We start from the raw sequence: 15848 nt of genomic DNA, 5'->3' as shown, positions 1-15848 counted from the left end.
TGGGGGGGTGGGGGGGGGGGGGGGGTCGGGAAAAGGGGAAAAGGAAAGGAAGAGGCGGAGACAGTAGGCTTGTGGGAGAGCTGGGAAAGGGAGGGGAAGAGGGAGAAAGGAAGGACTACCTGAAATTGGAGAAGTCAATGTTCATAATGCTGGGGTGTAAAGTACCCAAGCAAAATATGTGGTGCTGCTCCTCCAATGTGCGGCGGGACTCTGACAATGGCGGAGGCCCAGGAGAGAAAGGTCGGATTCGGAATGGGAGGAGGAGTTGAAGTGCTGAGCCACCGGGAGATCAGGTTGGTTATTGCGAACTGAGCGGAGGTGTTGGGTGAAGCGATCACCAAGCCTGCGCTTGGTCCCACCAATGTAGAGAAGTCTTGTTTTCTCCCTCCTTCCCCTCCCCTTCCCAGCTCTTCCACAAGCCTACTGTCTCTGCCTCTTCCTTTTTTTCTTTCTGGAAAACCATTCAGGGAAAACATATTCCCTGCATCTACCCTTCCAAGTTCTGGAAAACATTTGTATCTCTCAAAGAGATCACATCTCATTCTTCTAAGCACTCAAGAATATATGGCCCACTTCATTTCAACCCTCTTCAGAGGACAACTCACCTACCTCTGGAATGAATCTGGTGACCCTTGGTGGTGCTCCACTAATTACCGAAAGATCCTTTTGCTCTTGTAATGAAATCCTCTTGCAAGAAGGGCAACACTATATTTGGCTTCCTAATTGCTTGCTGTTTTGGCATGCTAACATTCAAAACATTATATAGAAAGACACCAAGCATTTTCACCTAATACATGCTTTCCTACTTTATTGGTCATGATGGATTACTCCAAATTAGTCCACAAATCTGTCACATTATTTGTTATTCACCTAGCTGGTTTTAAACACAAGTCTTGGGAGCTTGGGAACTTCCTGAGAATTCTGTATCCTCGACTAGCAGAAATTTCTGTGGGCTACTGATAAGGATCCTTACATTGTTTAAGAAGGTACTGCAGATGATAGACCTTTGACTAACTTCCTGTTATTTGGGGTTTCGTAACTAAACTAAGATCGATATAACCATAGTATGATTATATTGTATTAGTGACAAGCATGCTTTGAATGGGTAGAGCTGTGATTGATATGTTAGACGTCATTGCTGCCATTCTGTATGAACATGTGACTATGGTTCCAAAACAGTATAAAACAATGCTGCATGTCTTCATTCTTGAGAGTGATGGCCTGGGAGGAGTTAAGCATCTGCTATATGCTTGACCTTGTATCTCCTAGCACTCTCTAGCTAAATGATCATTAAAGCCTGTATTAGTTTTACCCAACTTATTGTAAGTTGTCTGTTTTAAGAAAATGAACCTTAACAAGACAAGGGTGGGACCTAAGGCTCCTCAGGAACTCTTCTTTGGTACCCTCCTCCTGCATTTTCTGCAATCACACTATCTTGTGATGACATCATTAGTGTACGTAGAAAATAGAACATAGAAAAATGAATAGAAATAGGTGGTGTCTAGGTCCCTGTGGAATCAAGAGACTGGTAAAAAGCAATGTGAAAACCAATGACAAACCAAAGATTGTTCATATTATAAAGGTATATTCAAATTTATTGCATTTTGTAATACATTCAAATATATTAGAACATGGATCATCTGTGACTAAGTACATATAATATCTGTAAAGAAATAAAATTACATACCATTTTCGGTTGCTTACAATACAACAGATGAAAAAATATGGGGCTCAGTTTTCTTTGTTCCACTTTTTTGTGATATTAAATCTCAGTTTTCAATGCTAGGCTGACAAAATGAATTTAGCCTTGTTTGCCTCCATAATACTTATTATTACTGAATAAAATAACTCACAAAATATAAGCAACACAATCCTTTCAAGTATCAGAATATAAATATTAAAGTTCTAAATAAATATTTAACATGACTGTCAAGTCACTTTTATTTCTATAGCACATTTATAAAACAATGCTCGTTGACCAAAGTGCTTTACATTGGTGGAGGTACTAATGTTATACAACAGTGGTTCATAGATTAAGTACATACATAAATACATACATATAGCCCTCTCTCAGAGGACGTCAAGAAAGGCTTGAGAGTAAAGATGAGTCTTGAATTAAAAGAGTCGATGGAGAGGGCAGTTCTGATGGGAAGAGGGATGCTGTTCCACAGTCTAGGAGCAGCAACCGCAAAGGCGCGGTCGCCCCTGACCTTATGCCGAGACCGCGGGATGTTCAGTAACCCGAAGTCGGCCGATCTGAGGGACCTGGAGGTGGTGTGGTGGGTAAGCAGAGTTTTGATGTAGGTGGGGGCAAGACCGTTAAGGGCTTTGTAAACATAAAGAAGGATCTTGAAATTTATTTGGAACCGCACAGGGAGCCAGTGGAGAGAGGCCAGAATCGGGGTGATGTGGTCCCTTTTTCGGGTGCCCATCAGGAGTCTCGCTGCGGCGTTTTGGACCAGTTGCAGGCGGGACAGGGAGGATTGGCTGATTCCAGTGTAATGGGAGTTGCAGTAATCGAGGCGGGAGGAGAAAAATGTGTGGATGATCTTTTCGAGTCACAATGAGAAAATAAAAGTACAATAAAAAATGATAAATAGGTAAAGGAATAATACAGGATTATTCACAGTTTAAGAATAAGGGGTAGGCCATTTAGGACTGAGATGAGGAAAAAAGTTTTTACCATATTATAAAGGTATATACAAATTTATTGCATTTTATACATTCAAATATATTAGAACATGGATCATCTGACTACGTACATATAATCTGTGAATCTGTGGAATTCTCTGCCACAGAAGGCAATGGAGGCCAATTCACTGGATGTTTTCAAGAGAGAGTTAGATTTAGCTCTTAGGGCTAAGGGAATCAAGTGATATAGGGTAAAAGCTGGAATGGGGTACTGATTTTGGATGAAAAGCCATGATCATATTGAATGGCGGTGCTGGCTCGAAGGGATGAATGGCCTACTCCTGCACTTATTTTCTTTGTTTCTATGTTTCTATTCAAACAGTTATGATGTAAACAAGATTGTATTCTTTTTTCAACACAACACCAAAGTAAAACACTGATCATTTGGTATCCAAGTTTTCAGATCTCCTGATGATTCAACTTCAGGATCACTCATCGTTACACTAAACCTGGTTATCCATTTGAAACAGATGAGCTGAACTCAACAGAACTCTTTTTCTCACATTAAGCTTATTATATTCACTGGAAAAATGTGTTGGGTTCAAAAGAAAATGTGAAATGAAATTGTGTTGGGTTATTAGTAGGGGTAACATTTTAATAATTCAGAAAATCTGTGGGTCCACCCCACCAATATTCCAAGGATGCCAGATTATCAGTTTTTAATTTATGTCGTACAAGTAGGCTACACGGCGAGGCATTTTAAATTATATTCTGGTTTGTTGTTCGATTTTATACTAGTGCAGACCCAATAAATCGCCTCTTGCAAAGATGCTCGAATTAGATTATTTGACACAGCTTGATACGTCGAGAAATTTAACATCCCAACAGTGAATTGATTCTTTGTATTGCAAAGACACGTTGCTCACTTGGGTTGAAGATGAACTGAGATGATTTAGAGAAGAAGTAAATATATCCTGCAAAACATATAATAGATAACATTCAAGTGAGGTCACACAATCAGTTTCAAACAATGTTCTCCAGATATGCATTTGTATTTCTGCATTCACATTTTTAACAGTTTTTAGCAAAATATATTTTGGTCCTTATGCATCTTAGAAAATCTGTATAAGTTATGAATGATACTAACTGAAAAGAGTAGTATGGGGTGTCTCTGTGTGATGTGCTTGGATCATTGGTGTTGAAGAAATATGGTTTCAAATTTGCATTATAACTTTGTTTTAGAAACAGTGCAATGCTTGAATTTGAAGATGACATCAAAGTGGGAGGGGCAATAAAATCAGCAGAGATTAATCAGAAATGGCAAGTAAATGTGAGGGTTTCACCTGAGCCATGATGTTAAGAAACACCAAAGAAGTGACATGAATGGCTATTTGTTTAAGATGCTGGAAAAATCGAAGGTAGACAATAATGCTGGAGAAACTCAGCGGGTGCTAATTGCATAATTTTTCTCGGAAACTGTCACCTATCCATATTGTCCCAAGATGCTGCCTGACCCGCGGAGTTACTCCAGTACTTTGTGCCTTTTTTTGTAAACCAGCAACTGCAGGTCCTTGTATCTACCTATATGAATATATGACATGTTTGCCCATAAATCAGAATCCAATTGAATTGCACTGACCACAATACTGCTCTGCTTAAATCACATCACTGTATAGACCAGGGGTTAATCTGGAAGTTTAAAGATCATCAGATTAATTAAGTGATGTTGAAGAAGCTGAGTGCAATGTTTCTTTAACTAAAAATATTGATCTGTGAACATTTGAATTAAATGTAGATGTAGGTGCCTGGTTCATCATTTCACCACTTTGACAGGTGTAGATTTTCATTGCAGAGGTGGTCAAATGCAGCTTTTGTAACTGAAATTTAAAAAAACACCAACACTTCAAAATCTCAATGTATGAAAATAATATTTGTGTCTAAATTTACCATTACGTTCAACTGCTGCATCCAGCTTGGAAGGGACTCCTGGCCAGTCATCCACCATCCGTCGTGGGTAACCTTCATCCATCCTCTGTTTCACTTCATCATAGCTAAAAGACAAAAAGATAAGTGAAGGGATGCACTATCAAACAAAACATCTAGACACTGGACTCTACATAATCTTGAAAAACAAAAATCACAGAATTGACCTACATAACAGGTGTGTAACAATAGTAACAATAGCCCAAAACAGGTGCCAGGTAATGTTACATTCAGGCTAAAGTATTTGCATAAATGTTTTTTTATACAACAAACCATTACCTCCAGTACTGGCCTCTTGCAAAGAATAATGTCTTTGAAGTCTTCCCAATATGAACAGTGGCATCTATTTTCCTGATGTATTTTGGAATACCAAATTTGTAGATGGACTTTGGATATCCCGGCATGATGGTGTAGCCGTCGATGGCCCAGTATTTCATTCCTATTGGATTACAGGACACATGTTGGTATCTGCATATCAGCAAAAGTTTTCCCTTTTAAATAACTCCTCCAGAGGGCAGCTTCTCAACAGGATGGAAGACAGTCACCAGTTCCCAAGCCTCCCCTGACTGTGTGCTCTCTCGCTGATGGCTTTTTGCAAATCAGGCAATTCTGCAAAAGTACTTATGATGCCTCTGTCTATTGATAGTTCACTGTCCTTAACACTGTCCTCAGTAAGGAAAAGAAACAGGGCTCACCTTTAATAACAATGAGTAAACCATTTTTTTGATTTTCGTACGCAGCATGAATCCTGGCAGGAAGCTTTGGCCAAAATGATTTAATTAAAACAAGCTCACTAGTAGATTGATGTGGATATCTCCTCCAGAAAAACCTAGTAAAATAACAAAAAATGATCAGAATGTGTAAGTAGCCCAACTGAGAAATACAACATTGGCATGTTCCTCCATATATGTTATATTTGACTGTCTATTTAACACAACATCGACAAATAATTTCAAATAATATATTATTTTAACTACTTGACATACTGATATTAAAACTGGTAAGTGATGCATTCCATAAATGAATATCATTTCTACATTACAAAATCAAATGCAGTTAAAAAAACATTTCCCTGGGTGCAGAGGTCTCTGAGAGGTAGTCAGGTTATAGTAGTCAGCTTGTCATTTCTCCCTGTCCCCATTCACTGCCCCAGGATAATAAGGCTGGACCGGTTTCCATTGCTTCTTCTGTTGAGCATAAGAAGAACTGGAACAGAAGCGGCCCGTACTGTCCATCAACCTACTTTACCCTGATTTGAATCAGCACCTACTTCCACAAAATAGTTATTGGCTAGTCTAACTAGTTACTGACTCAAGATATGAGGTGGAGTAGACATCCCAATCAGCATCAATGGTACCAAAATGGAAATGGGCAACAGCTTCAAGTTCCTATGCATAAATGTCACTGACAATTTGTCCTGGATCAACCACCCACATTGAAGCTACGGTCAAGAAAGCACACCAATGCTTTTATTCTCCAGATGACAAAGAAAGGTCATGGACACTTCCCGGATTCTACAGTTGCACCTTAGAAAGCATCCTGTTAGGATGCATCACAGCTAGGTTTGGCAACTGCTCTGCCCAAAACGGCAAGAAATTAAAGAGAGTCGTGGATGTAGCCCAGTCCATCGCACAGATCAGTCTCCCCACTTCGACTTCACCTACATTTCACACTGCCTTGAGAACATTTCCTTTTCACCCCATCATTCCCTCTATTCCCCTCTCCCATCAGGCAGAAGATACATAAGTCTGAAAGCATACACCACCAGATTCAGGAACAGCTTCTTCCTCATTTTCATCAGACTACTGAACAGATCTTGTATAAGGCAGGGTGCAGTCCTATATTAATGTTATTAAAAGCACTGTTCTCAGATATTTTGCAAATTTCATACCGGTCCTTAAAATATAATGTTTCTCCACGAAGACTAGCAACAGCATCAAAATACAAGTAAGGATCACAGATATCAGGCGTTTCTGCTGGTGGTGGATGCACCTCATTTGATGAACCTTGTGAAAAGTAAATAAACATATTGTAAATAATGTGGAATATGCAGGTACAGCAGGCAGTGAAGAAAGCATGGGAAACAATAGTCAACAGCTTATGTAGTACAGGTACACAACCTTTTATCCGAAAGCCTTGGGACCAGACACATTTCGGATATCGGACATTTTCGGGTTTCGGAATGGAAGATTTTTAGCGTAGATTAGGTAGGTAGCGCTGGCGGCTTGGAAAGTCTGGAGCGGCTGCCTCCTCCCCGGAGACCGGGGAATCATTGTAAATCATTGCTTAAATGTTAGTCAGTAAATTTGGAGGGATTTTATGTGGTGGGGGTGAAGGGGGGAACTTTAATTCTTAGTCCCCTACCTGGTCAGAGAGGCGGGGAGCGGGCAATGCCTTTCCGGGTCGCCGTGCAGTACTGTGCCGCGGCTCCCACATCACAGAGCTGGGGCTGTGGCCGGCTGCGCTGGATTTGGATTTGTAGCGCCGCGCAGCCAGGGGTAGAGTTCGCCGTGGTCGGAGCTACAACCGGCGCCGCCCGTGGCTGGACCACCGCAGCCCGGACCGCTGTGGGCCGCGGCTCCCAACATCGTGGAGCTGGGGCTGCGGTGGTCCGGCCACGGGCGGCACCGGTTGTAGCTCCGACCACGGCGAACTCTACCCCTGGCTGCGCGGCGCTACAAATCCAAATCCAGCGCAGCCGGCCACAGCCCCAGCTCCACGATGTTGGGAGCCGCGGCACAGCGGTCCGGAGCTTACTGCACGGCGACCCGGCAAGGCATTGCCCGCTCCCCGCTTCTCCGACCAGGTAGGGGACTAAGAATTAAAGTTCCCCCCAAAAGCCCACCAAACTAACTGACTAACATTTAAGCAATGATTTACAATGATTCCTACCCTCCCGCGCAATATACACTCACCCAATATACTCTCACCTTCTCTTTTATGAATGGGGATTTAGTTCCCCTTTGTTGGAGGACCGACCGGCGGTTCCGCTGTCACCTCTGCGGGCCGCCCTCGGTGAACGTTTTCAAGGACCTTTCTTCAAGGACCGAAAAAATGTCCGCTATTCGGAGGTTTTCGTTATTTGGATCTTCGGATAAAAGGTTGTGCACCTGTACTGAATAACATCATTAAATCAGGGAAGTATAATTGTAAAACAAACTGGTTTATTGCTTCCAATCTTGATTAACTGGATTAATGGACATTTGGGCTTATACAAGTACCCATGCCATCATCTCTTGGCCATTTGCGATACTCCTCCTTTATTACAAGAGTGTGCATGATTGTGTCCTTCTACTTAATAGCACAATTAATTGATGTCCACAATTACAAAGACCACTCATCACCAGGTCAGTTCAATAAACTGTAGATATTTCTTCCTGATCTCCGTTACGCAATCTACGTAGCTGATAAAGGTACAAACACTGAAACTTCCGAATGTTCTAATTTGCATTTAATTCAAAGGCCCAATAGATAAAGGTGAGACACAACACATTCAAACTTTAAAATGTTAATTTATGGCAATTTTTTGTATTCTGGACAAACAACTATCAAAGTATATTCATTACACTGGCAGTGTACCAGAAGCTTTTCACTGTACCTCATACACGTGACAATAAACAAAACTAAACAGTGCTTAAACTATCTACATCATCACTGATTACTAAGGCAGGAATAGTTCAGCATTTATTTGATACTTAAACTTACCATATAGAGCTTGGATTCCATTAACGTCATCACGTGCGAGACGGAACCGTTTCATCGATGTGTATACGTATATTGGGTACATCAATGCACCGGGATCTTGAGAGTGAGCCAGTCCCAATGCATGGCCAAATTCATGGGCAGCCACAATAAAAAGATTGTACCCTAAGGTAAAAGGATTACAAGATGGCAAATTTAAAACCTTCTCTGATGGATATTTAAAATGATTATCAACCAATGTCCAAACAATGAAGTATTAACAGCATGGAATATAGCAGTAATAAGTTTCAAAGAATCTTTATTTTTTTCCTCAGACATGCTGAAAATGTGTATTAGTACATTTTATCTGTTAATGGGTTGAATTAGTATGTTCATGGTGAGGAGCTTTAACAACTTACAATCTAATTACATTTCAGAGCGACGATGAATAAAATGATTCTTTGTAATTAAATCTCCACCAGAAAAAAAAAAAGTTTACAACAAGAATTCCAAGGAAAATATTTTTTTAAAGATTAATTTTGCTACCTAACAACTTAGCTGCACTTTTACAGAAAAAAACCTTATTGGTCAAAGCTCATTTTTACCAATGATTATTATGTTAATAATATTAGTCAATTGTTTTACCATTTGATCCCATTGTCCATTCTTCATCTTCATCAAAGTGAGCGTCCCCTCCAATACCTTCACCTGGAGGAAAAGCATGGGCCAGTATGCTATTTGGTCCATCAAATGGATAATTGTCTCCATGTTCTGGAAATAATGCAAAAAAATGCATGAAAAAACAATTTTGGAAGCTGTGAATGGCTTACTGTATGCAAAGTGTTAGAAATGATGAGTTAAACAAATTTAAAAAAAATAATAACTTCTCCCATTATCTCCCCACCAATCACATAAGGATATGTTTTAAACACATGAAAATCCTCGCAGCCAGCTTCCTGTTCCATAGGAAGTGAGACCTCTTGACCATGCTGCGCATGACCTACCGGAACTATCAGGGCATCTCACTGGAGATCTCAATCTTAAGGTCACTGCAATATTCAGTAACATAAAACTATTTTTGTGTGTGTGGAGGGTTGTGAACATGAATATGAATAGGAGTCCATTAATCCAGAAAGTCCTATACTAAAGGGCCTGTCCCACTTAAGCGATTTTTTGGGCGACTACAGGCGACTTCAGCAAAATTTTCAACATGTTGAAAATTTTTCAGCGAGAGTGGCGACAATTTTTGCTGTCGTAGGTGCTGTCGTCGGTTGTCGCCGGGTGTCGTAGCTGATTTCCATTAAAACTAGTCCCTGGCAGTCGCCTAAAGAGTCGCCTAAGTGGGACAGGCCCTTTATGGAGTCAGAAGGGAAATTTCTGCTATTCTTGACCCTATGGAAATCAATTTTAAAGCCTTTTGTGTCCCTAGAAAAAACTGGATGGGGCATATTTGGATGGCTCTCCTTATTTCTCCCTAAAAACTATGTTGTATATGTTGTATGTTGTACATATGCAACAGATTGTATATGAACATCATATACATATTATGACCAGAATTAAGTTCTGCTTCTCTGTCTCCTGTCTTGTTGCACTGTCACCAGCTGCTCTCTGGTGCACCACAGCTGAACTTCATTCATAATCATGAGAGGTACCAACAGACCATTGACTATTTAGCACAGTTGGTTTGAGGAGAAATGAGAAGCACTGGTTCCATTTTACTCTTATTTTAAGCTGATGGACAAACTGTTACAATGCAAGAGACATTTGCATCCTTAGCCCCAGTCTGTTATTGAATATAGGATCCTACAGGGCAGTATTTCTGGAGTGCGGAACCCATCTCATCTTTAACAATACAGAGTAAATGGGAAATTTGTACCACCAAATAAATAATCAGATATATATTTTAATTGATTGATGTATAGAATTTGGACACCACCTGAACTGAGGAGATAATTAAGAGCCAACTGCATTAGTGGGTCTGGAGTCACATACAAATCAGACTAGGTAAGGACACCAACATTCATTACCTAAAGAGCATTCATGAACATTGTATTTTTCTAACAAGCAGTAGTTTCATGCATACTATTTCTAAGACAAGCTTTTTAAAAGTTTCACATTAATTGCATTGTCGTGATTCAATTTCTCGAACTGACATGATGAGATTTAAAGTTACATCTCGAGACCAATGGCCCAGAATGGGGGTCATCGACTGAGAGACATAAGTTTAAATCTATTAGTTTATGAATCAACCACTATTTACCACATATTATAAATAATAATAATGTCTGTGTTTCCTTCCACTATCATGATTATGAACAGTCTACGACTTGAAATATTCATCGGATCATGATATCTTTTTGAAGCATTTTAATTATTTGCGTTGCTTGTGCATATTGTATTTCCTCAAAAAAGTTCTATTAGTTTGGGCGGCACAATGGCATAGCGGCAGAGTTGCTGCCTTACAGCGCTTTAGACCCGGGATCGATCCTGCCTACGGATGCTGTCCGTACAAAGTTTGTACTTTCTCCCCTTGACCACGTGGGTTTTCTCCAGGTGCTTCTGTTTCCTCCCACACTCCAAAAATGTACAGGTGTTTGGGTTAATTTGTAAATTGGTCAAATTGTAAATTGTCCCTAGTGTGTAGGATAGTATTAGTATACGGTGATCGTTGGTCAGCAAGGGCTGAAGGCCCTGTTTCCTTGCTGTATCTCTAAAGACCAAGGTATTAAAAGTAAAGTCTAAAGAACTTTGGACATCAACATTTATACTAAAAAAGCAACAACTTAAAATAAATCTGTTCATACCTCTAGCCCCAAATGTGATCATGATATCAGCTTGTCCCTCATTAATTCTGCTGAATTCCAAAGGCGTGACATCACTCCAAACCTTCAAAGCTTTCTCTATTGCCATGTGCACCTCATCATGTGAAAGATCCGGCGTATAGTTTATAATTCTTTAATAAAGAAAGCACAAAGTAAGAATTTGTACTGAATACAATTGATCAAACCTTACTGGAGTAGGACTTTTCTCAGCGTATAGTATGCACCAGTTAAACTCATCTTGTTCTCTTCAACAAAGATTTCTTATGCCACAAATTGTTGGAACCTTAAGCTGGGTTTGACAAATAGAGTATCTTAAGCCATAGGGAATATAAGGATATAACATCTATATTCTTCAACAACATGATTGAAAGATTGAAAAACAAACAGAAATAAAAGAGAAGGAGCATTAAATTGAATAATTAAACAAGCTCAAACGGGAAAGATGTAGAATTTTATTTTTTAAATGATTGAATTACGGAGATTGAAAAAGGACCTGAATTTTTTTTAAATCTCTGGATATAACATAAATTGTCATGAATAAAACTTCCGGAATGCCGCATGATCCTTTGAGTTACTCCAGCACTTTGTGTCTATCTTCGGTTTATGCCAACATCTGCAATCCCTTTCTACACAGTTTAAAATAATCCCTTTCAAAACATATTGAATGGCATTGCATTATTAACTATTTTGCCATTTGTAGATTATCTAAACATAATTACAAGTCCAATTATCTATAATAAGGTCAATATTCAACTGGTACATTAATTCACAAGTTCTTTAAAATTACAAGCAGACTAAGGGTGTGATGCTGTTTGCACAATGAAAACTGTAAATCAATTTGAATCAATCAAAACATTCTGTAAATTTTCAGTTTAAGACTTCTCAGTTAATCACCTAAATTTCTAAGATGAATGGAGTACCAATACAATTGTATACTGTTATCCTACTAACAGTGTTTAGCCCAACCAAACACTGAATTGTTGGTGAGATGTACTGTGCAGAAGTTTACCTGTATGTTAACTTATTCTGTTTCCATTTCAGTTTTCTTGGGAAGTGATTATATTCAGCAACGTCAGGAACTCCACATCGAGGCTTTTCCATGACTCCCAGAGTTTCAGCATCTAGAGAGCCAGTTACTCTCAGGCCAAAATATTCTTGCATTTTCCTAATCTTCTCTAATAATAAACCTGATGCTCTGTAGGTTTTTGACTTTCCCATGATTTGTGTTGAGTGATCTTCAAGCTTGTAGAATTGGTTCAGGTAAGTCTTCAAAACAAAAGTTTTAGCATTGTTAATGTTGCCTTTACCTCTTAGGAAAAATAAAATGTATTATACTAGAAAATGTATTTCACAGCATATTGTTACTTGCATTCTGTACATACCTCAGCCAACTGCCGATCCTTCTCATATTTCTCAGCTTCGAAAAGTCGCGGAATAGCAGAAGTACATGTTACATGAACTAAAGCAAATAAAACTGGAGACCAAAAATACTTCATCTTTCTCTTCTCAACTGAAGGATATTCAGGACACTTATGTTTCCTGGATTTTCCTTCTAGCTTTTATACTATGGTTTGTATAGTGCTCTGCTAATTACAGGATGATTCAGATGTGATTAAGAGCTAACCACAGCTGTATAACGGCTGGTTAAGGTCTGCCAGGATGTCTATTTAAGGACGTGCTTCCATTTCCTCATTCAATATTTGTAAATCTTCCATGTATTTTTGAGAATAAATAAGCCCAGTGGCCATTGAATGTTACATTTGAGTCAATCAAACATTTGTAAAATTTTGTTGTCAAAATGAACTTTCATCACAGCACCAACACAATGTAATTAATTGATAATCAAAACACATCAGGCACTGAAATTCTGAAATAAAATAGAAAGTTCAGGAATTACTCAGTGGAGAGAGAAATTGCTTTAATGTTTCAGGTATATGAGCATTCAGACTTTACCTCAACACTGGTCAATTACTTCCCTTGTATGCCACAGGGAGCGTAATCACATGAAAGTCGGCAACTTCCCCTTTCATAGAAACATAAAAGCATAGAAAAATAGGAGCAGGAGTAGGCCATTAGGCCCTTCGAGCCAGCACCACCATTCAATATGATCATGGCTGATCATCTAAAATCACTACCCCATTCCTGCTGTTTCCCCATATCCCTTTATCCCTTTAGTCCTAAGAGCTAAATCTAACTCTCTCTTGAAAACATCCAGTCTAACTCTCTCTTGAAAACTTTCCCTTTCAGTGGCCTCAGCCCAGGTTTGTTGGGTGCAGCTGGATACCTGGATCCCCATGTGGTAGGAGGGCTTGGCCGAGTTGGCCCAAGGGCATAGTGTTTCTTGTCCCTGATCCTTGACTCTCTCCAAATTGTATTGGACAGTTACTGCACATTTATCAGTTTCTAATCTTGAGATTAGATTTATTTCATTTATTCCTGAAGCTCTAGACTGGCCATGCTTCAGCTTTATCTAACCCAGGTGGTATTTTGAGAATATAGTAGAAGATGTGGTCAAGCAAATTGGAAGGTACGAGATATAAATATCACAATTGGGCAATTGGACTTTTGTCAAGTTTTATGGAATTTGCTCCCATTTGAAGCCAATATAACAGAGACATACACTTTTTAGCCATAACCTGCATTCTGAACAATCTAAAAATAGGAAAGAACTTAAGTTTATTTAGTTTAGTTTAGAGATACCGTACGGAAACAGGCCCTTCGGCCCACCGAGTCGGCGCCAACAAGCGATCCACACACATTAACACGTCCCTACACACACTCGAGACAATTTACAATTATATAGCCAATTAACCTACAAACCTGTATGTTTTTGGAATGTGGGAGGAAACTGGAGCACCCAGAGTAAACCCACGCAGGTCACGGGGAGAACGTACAAACTCCGTACAGACAGCACCCGTGGTCAGGATTGAATCGGGGACTCTGGCGTTGTAAGACAGCAACTCTATCGCTGCGCTAACGTGCTGCCCTTGGTAGAAACATTTAGCATTATTTTATCTCAGTATGAACCAATATTAGGCATTTTTAAGCTAAGTTTTTGGTAGATCCATGATCCCTCTGAGCTAATCTTATTCAAAGATTCCACTTTCTAGTCATACAAACTCATTCCCAATAAAACTGATAAGAATAAAACTTTATTTCTGTATACCTGTGTAAGCTAATCACTAACATTTATCCTCCCCATCCCCTCCTTCAAACCGTCATCATCAACACTCTTCTGAAACCCATGATCCCTTAGGCTTGGCTAGTTATGGCCTCATTTTCAACATACTGTTTTCTCTGAATTGATTGTATGCTTCGTTGTCACCTTCCCCTCAGCTATCAAGAACCATTCTACATTTCCTTAACATCATCTGCTTTGATCTGTCATTTTCACAACCTACCCTTCCATATCTCTAGACTCCCTCCCCCTGACTCTCAGTCTGAAGAAGGCCTCGACCTGAAACATCACCCATTTCTTCTGTCCAGAGATGCTGCCTGTCCCACTGTTACTCCAGCATTTAATGTCTATCTTCTCCGAATTGATTATCCCTTCCCAAAAATGTGTCCATCTGTTCCTAAATTGTGTATCAGGTATCAGGCATCGATTCGGCCAAAATTACTTCCAACCAAATTAAGTCTAAAACTATTGACTTTATTTCCTAATGACTGGATTCCCCTCTTTTGCTCTTAAGTTGATCCCTGGTTACACAACATTTTATTTAAACTTCTCCCTACTGTAACAAATCAATTATATAGAATATAATAGTAAGATTAAACGAGAACTTACCAGTTTGAAGTTTGATCATTATTTTATGAGGAGTAACGTTGAGGGAATACGTGAAGAACCCCGCCAGGACGCATGCGTGTCATTCTTCAAAGCAGCGGTGTGAAATCACTGATAACTGTAATGACTAAACATAGTAAGATTAGAGAAGAGATACCAGTTGAGTATATGATCAAGGGTGGGAGCGGAGGGCACGTATTCCCTCAACGTTACTCCTCATAAAATACCGATCAAACTTCAAACTGGTAAGTTCTCGTTTAATCTTACTGTTTTACTTCGGAGTCACGTGAGTGACTACGTGAAGATTTTAAAGCTCTGTGATTTCATGCCGTGGAAACGAGTCCATGCATCACATCTGCCTTAATTATGGGGAGAATAGAGTTAACATCATTAGACATTAATACGATATTGAAACCCAACGATAAATTTATTAACACAAAATTATTGCCCCTATTTATGGGGTAAATTATATTACAGAACTTAAATTTGTTTCTGCAAATGTTCCAGGTTCAATGACTGGTTTGTTATAAAGTCGTTGGAAAGTTTTCTCCATTGACCATCCTGCTGTCTTGAGGATTTGGTCCATAGGATCGTCCAACTTCATAGCTGCCGATGTAGCTGCAGCCCTGGTGGAGTGAGATTTAAAAATGCTAGTGTCTACTCCAGCCTTTATTATGACCTGTTTTAGCCATCTAGAGATGGTCTGGACTGTCACTGTTTTGAGTGGCTGTTTGTAGCTGATTAAAAGTGACATTTCTTTCCCTCTGATGATCTTAGTATACTCCATATATAATAGTAAGTGTGTTACAATACAGAGACGACCATCTGTCGGGTAGGCCCTGAATTCTGTTTTTAGGCCTGCTGACCCCTGTCTGTTCTGTTTGACTAATTCATTGATGTGAAAAGTTAAATTTCCAGATGAAATAATCATGTTGTCCAGCCTTAGT

The 15848-nt window shown here is 39.5% G+C and overlaps 1 protein-coding gene across 1 annotated transcript; it reads right to left on the bottom strand.

Annotated features, from left to right (window-relative positions):
- Positions 1–3504: 3504 nt before the first annotated feature.
- Positions 3505–12350, bottom strand: LOC116974701 (collagenase 3-like). Its single transcript, XM_033023421.1, has 9 exons — positions 12127–12350; positions 11100–11248; positions 8941–9066; positions 8320–8481; positions 6506–6620; positions 5310–5443; positions 4894–5053; positions 4579–4682; positions 3505–3605 (listed from the first exon to the last, which is right to left on the bottom strand). Exons 1-9 carry the CDS (start codon positions 12333–12335, stop codon positions 3505–3507), a joined length of 1260 nt encoding a protein of 419 aa, XP_032879312.1. The 5' UTR covers positions 12336–12350.
- Between the last annotated feature and the right edge of the window lie 3498 nt (positions 12351–15848).

Source organism: Amblyraja radiata, chromosome 6 (assembly GCF_010909765.2).
Source record: "Amblyraja radiata isolate CabotCenter1 chromosome 6, sAmbRad1.1.pri, whole genome shotgun sequence".
Taxonomy (NCBI): Eukaryota; Metazoa; Chordata; class Chondrichthyes; order Rajiformes; family Rajidae; genus Amblyraja; species Amblyraja radiata.
Note: the sequence above shows the minus strand (reverse complement) of the source record. Positions and strands in the feature narration are given on the sequence as shown.